This window comes from Arachis ipaensis, chromosome B01 (genome assembly GCF_000816755.2).
Source record: "Arachis ipaensis cultivar K30076 chromosome B01, Araip1.1, whole genome shotgun sequence".
Classification (NCBI taxonomy): domain Eukaryota; kingdom Viridiplantae; phylum Streptophyta; class Magnoliopsida; order Fabales; family Fabaceae; genus Arachis; species Arachis ipaensis.
Genome location: NC_029785.2, coordinates 118122521 through 118128451, shown reverse-complemented (window position 1 = coordinate 118128451; position 5931 = coordinate 118122521). Strand labels below are relative to the sequence as shown.

General features: G+C 29.3%; 1 protein-coding gene across 1 annotated transcript; it reads left to right on the top strand.

Moving 5' to 3' along the window:
- LOC107619316 (ninja-family protein 3) lies at positions 2847-5460 on the top strand. Its single transcript, XM_016321574.2, has 4 exons — positions 2847-3001; positions 3163-3229; positions 3413-3710; positions 4905-5460. Exons 2-4 carry the CDS (start codon positions 3224-3226, stop codon positions 5306-5308), a joined length of 708 nt encoding a protein of 235 aa, XP_016177060.1. The 5' UTR covers positions 2847-3001; positions 3163-3223; the 3' UTR covers positions 5309-5460.

The window sequence follows — 5931 nt, the reverse complement described above, 5'->3', positions numbered from 1 at the left end:
GTCTTCAGATTTGGAGATATCTTGATTTTCACTTTTTCTCTCTACTACATGTAATTAGTTGATGCTTAATCTCATCTCTCTTTCGAGTTGTGTTCCTTATTTTCGTAGAAAAACTAGTAAGTTTGGAATAATCTTTATAGAACTTTTCAGCTTCTTTTAGTGTCTTGGAAGTCATCCCAATCTTTGGGATAAGTTATTCATCAACAACACACCTGGACTGTAAAATGAACCAAAATATTGTCACAATAACACCATTATATAATAACCAATGAACCAAAATATGTGCATTCTGTAAATTTAGAAACTCCTGCATTCATTATCAGTTTATTCAATTGTATTCTATTGCATTCAATTCAAAATTGTTGAAAAATGAACCGAAATGTTATCATAAAAAAAATCATTGTCTAACAATAAACGAACTGAAATTTTTCCATTATATAAATTCAAATTCAGAAACACCTGCGTATAGAATGAACCGAAAATATTATCAAAATGAAATCATTGTATAATACCAAATGAAACGAAAATTGTGTTTATAAATAACATTGGATTTAGCAATTCCATTCCATTTAAAATTGAATAATTCAAACCTCGTCCACTTGATTCGATTAAAAAGAATAATCCAAATGGCTTTCATTCAACTGATTTGCACTTGAATCATTCTTTGTTTTGATACGCTATTCAAATGCAATGCAGATCGAAATCTGAAAACGAAAAAAAAAAAATCAGAGAAATCGGGGCAGAGAAGAGCGAAGAAAAGCTTTACGTTGAAGAAGAAGAACGAAGAAAAACTCTATGTTAAAGAGCTTTACATTAAAAGGTGGCGAATGCATGAAGTAAAAATAACTTAGTTGACTTGATTAAGAAAATTACATGAATACGGAGCATTATTGTTATTTTAAACACAAAATTTGGTTGAACGTTGGTTTGAGAGCAAAAACTCATTCACGTTCACTAAATATATAACAAACAAAACTTGACCAATGTTTAAATACATGACATGGAAATAAACAAACAGTAAAATATTAGGGATCCAAATAGTGGAGAGAAATATAGTATTTTATCTGAAGTATAATTAAAAAGTAGTGATGTTATCAATTTGGGAGTGACATTATTAATTTTTTATTAACGAGACCTTAATATCTTTTCATAGGAAGGGTTATCTGGAAGGAAATGCTTGTGGCTTGTGACCGTAATTAGCTGCGTGCTTTTGCTCTAACATTGTGTGCTTAGCCTTTTTTTTTTGGACTTGAGCCTCATTTTTAAACTCTGAATAAGCGTCCTTCATTTTACTATAGAATTTTTCTATTCTGACTTAATTTGTGTCATAGTTTTTTAAAAAGGGGGAAATGAAAAATTGTGCCTCTGTTGAATAAAACTAGGAACCCAAAGTCCAAACACCACCTTGACCTATGGCGATGGCCATGAAATCAGCTCAAGAAAAAAAGAATACGAAAATGATAGTTTATTCTATTTTAAGTTTTTAAGGTTGTACAGAAATTCTTATTTATCATGGGTTTTACATCAATATCAAGTTTGAACGACCCCTTTATTTTAGTTGATCCGTTGCAATTTCTTAATGTGTTAGTTTAAACATTTGGAGATACGTGTAAAGAAATGATAAGTAGTAATATGTTATAGTTAGGGAGCAACTTTAGTTATCATTAGCAGGTAAAGCGCGGTATTTATTAACTGACTAAAATTAATATTCAAAACATGAGAAGTGGTCCTCATTGCTTGTTTATTGAAGATAGATCGTATGAGAATAAGAACAGAATCCATCAGGAACACGTGTGGAATAGGAATATGGATATGAAATGAGTAGTTAAAAACTAAGTCCATCACATCAAAAACATGAGTCTCGCCAATGCATGTAACCATAGAGCAAATGGAAGATCTTTTTCAACATATTCTCATCCACCAAACAAATCTGTCCTGACTTCAATGTAGCGTCAGTTAGTTACCTTCCACCACCAAGTCACCAACAACAATAATATTAACTCCCTCTCTTTCTTCTATCTTAATGAAAATAAAAAATATTTTGATACACAAATATTCTACATTAATACAAAATTTGAAAAATAATTATACCCAAATGATATAATAAAAAATATTATATATACATAAAAAATTAATTATAAAATTATTTATTATATACTATAATATTTAATTTGATTTTTAAAATTTAAAGTAAGATTCAATTTAGATTTTAAAATTTATTATAGTAATTTGTGTTAGTCCTTAAATTTTGTGAACCAACAACAAACCTCTTGTAAATATGGCTGGCCAACGTTTTTACCAAAACGACAATAATAAGTTTAATTTAAAAAATTTAGAACTTTAATAGAAATAATCAAACTTTTAAAAGTTTTAATGGATTTCGGTAACATGAAATTTGAAGACGAATTTAAGTCACAGTAAAATAATGTATCAAATTAATATATTGGTTAATAAAAATCAGTTCAACAATTCATGTGAGATACGATTACAAATTTTAAAATTTAATTTGAGTACACTAAAATTTTAAGAATCAAATTGAATTTAATGTCAAATTTCAGAAATCAAATTAAATATTAACGCCCATAATTTATATTAAAAACAAAAAGAATAAAATTATAACTATTTTATTTTTAGAACAGTTTATAGTTTTAGTATTTATATAGTTTAAATAAGTAAATTACTCTTATCTCATTTAATCTTACATGAACACAGCAGCATTAATATTGTTAGAGCAATTACGCGGCAGCCCCACCAAGAGGCACGTAATCAACATATGTCGTAGCCTTCTTTCTCTATTAATCTCCACGTGTATAGTTTAACTATGCGTTGTCAAAATTCTACACTGTTCTCTAACTGCATGCACCGAAAAAGAGAACTTTCTAACTGTTCTTTCTTATCTTACTCAAATTTTCTTCATACACCACTTGCATTTGTACTTTTGCTTTCTTGTTTTATCAATTTTTGTTGCTCTTTGTTTCTTCTTCAAATCCTTCATTCAGAGGTAAACTTTAGAGTTGAGCTTTCTAAGCCTTGTAAATACTATTTAATTTAATTTCTTTTATTCCTACAATCTCCATTTCTTAAAATTTTAGTTGCCAAAGATTTTTGTCTCAGTCATATTATTCATTTGAATAATAACTTATTTATCTATGTTGTTTTCAGAAAAAGAAAATCTTCAAAGTTGTTGTTCTGTTCAAGGATTTCACCTTTCTCTTGGATATCAATGGAGGTAAGCTAACAAATGTTTTTTTCTTTTTCTTTTTTCATGTAAGAACTAAATTAAATTACTTAACTAAGGTTGATTTTTATTAATACTACTATTATTTGTGTAAAGGGATTATTTGGTAGCACATTAACAAACAAAGAAAAACAGAAGATTGACCTAACTTTAAAACTATCATCATGTGTCCAGATTAAAGAAAAAAAATGGATGAAAAGGTCGTCATCAACATCATCAATAATCTATATTGAAGAAAATGAGAGGAAAGAGAAAGATCCCTTTGTTCCATGGTTGGAGAGGACTTGGTCAATGCCATCAGAGACTGTGATGATGAAGTGTAGGGACATGCACAGGGCTGCCAAAATATTACTCCTCCACGAGCAGAACAGACGTGGCGCCGCCGCACCCAGTGTTTTGCCGTCATCAGCTCATGTCATTAGCCGTGTCAAGAAGCTGCTTGCGACTCCTAATGGAGATTCAAGACATGAGGGTAACTCTTTTTTCTTACTTTTTTATTATTTGTTTCCTTCTCTTGGTGGTTTAATGTTAAGTTTAAATCTTGTATTACGGGTAAAAATAGAAATTTTTTTAAAGTAAGAAAAAAATGTTATATACCTACATAGTTTACGATAATAGATAACATCAATTTATAGTTAGATATTAAGTTTGTCCTTAAATTAATATACAGTAATAATTTTATATTACGTGGCATTAAAGGCTGCATTTTAGTAATACCTCACCTATCTTGTAGAGTATTCATAGTACATGATATAGTACAATTATAGCGAAATAAATCATTTTGAAGAGAAATGTTAGAAGACTATCACAATTTGTTGTTTTTGGCCTGTCATCAATTAAAATTTAATTTAGTAAATTAATAACATACTTTAGTGTGTTTTTTTTTTTAAACCAAAGATATGAGACTCAAACCAGCAACCTCTTAATTGAGTATGGGAAGACTATGCCATTTGAGCTATTACTCATTGGCAACATACTTTAGTTGATATTTAACCGTAAAAAACAATAAATTCTGCTGTCTTTCAACATTTTTTTTAGTTACATCAGCTATATTTTTTTATAAGGTAAAAATTATATTTAATCTTACTTTTTAAGATTTTTCTATGATTTAGAATATAAAATTAATGTGATAAATAAAGTTAACATGACAGTTTATCCAAAGATAATGTCTAAGTTTTTGCTTATACCACACTTTCTCTCTCATTTTAGTAGCTTGCTGATAGCGAACACTACGTTACAACTTAGAAGTTACAATTATAATTGGTCTAGTCCAATTAACCAGAATAGAAGCATGCATGGATGAAATCACGTTTTGTCCGAAAAAAATTAACCATTAAAACATGTCTGTATAATACCATTGAAATACAAAGTACTCATCCAAATTAAATTAAATAACAGTAAATTTGGTAACCAATTTTTAGTATGAAAATATCATTAACATTTTTTATAATATATTTTATTCTTTACCGCATAAATATGACTACGCATGTAATATATAGTTTACATCGATTGTGATTGAATTTTGTAATAACTGTTTCTCTCCTTTCTTTTGTCCATTCTTCTTTCCAAATCTCCTTTCCAAATCTCCTTATTCGGTTATTTCATTGCTTACTTATGATACACACTACTTACATCGATGGGATTTTTGCTTTTCATACTAAAGTAGGAGAATCTAGTTCCAAAATAAAGACATCACCGACAGTTATTAAAGGATATGATCCCAAGGAATCATCACAACTACCAACTCTTCAGAAAATGCCTCCTCCAGCCAAAAGGCTCAAGACAAAGAAGAATCAATCATCTTGTGTCAAAGGTGATCATAAGAAAAATAATAATGATGATGCAATGGAGATTCTGAGACATATTCCAAGTGTGAGTACAAGAGGAGATGGGCCAAGTGGGAAGAGAATAGAAGGGATACTGTACAAGTATAACAGAGGACAAGTGTGTATTGTGTGTGTCTGCCATGGAAGATTCCTCTCTCCATCAGAGTTTGTCATGCATGCTGGTGGAAACCAAGTAGACAATCCGATGAAACACATCACTGTCTCTTCTAATAACTCAATCTAACAAGGAATTATGCTCCTTATTTTCTCATTCCCCCCTTTTGTATACTATAGAGTAAGCACAAAACTACACTGTCGTTCGTTTTTGAATCTACTTATTTTGTCTTTTACATGGAATCAGTACTTTTTTTGAATCTACTTGTTTTGTCTTTTACATGGAATTAGTGCAAGTTTTCTCAATACAAATTTTTCTGTCATTAAATGGGATCTAAGATAAGAAAGATATGGAATGTGTCTTATGTTTCATCTAATAATAAGAGGTGTATGTGGGATCTACAAATTATAAGTATACAAACTTGTTCTTTTTACAATTGTTTTATTCATGTTTGAAAAATGGTGTGCAAGAAAATCTTTATCAAATATGATTTTTTTTCCTAGTTGTGGACAATTTAAGATTTTTTTCTCTTTCTAGTTTGACAAGGTGAGCAAAGATTTCATTGGTAAGAGAAATTTTGTGTTGATTATAATTTGAGAAATGGGTTTATTCAAGTCAAAATAAAATTTGATTCTTAGTTGGCTAATTTTAGTTAGTCGATCTATTTAAATGCTAGATATTAAAATTATTTCAACTTTCAAATAAATATGGAATTGATATAATCTTGGTGGTTTTATAAATAACTAATGCAT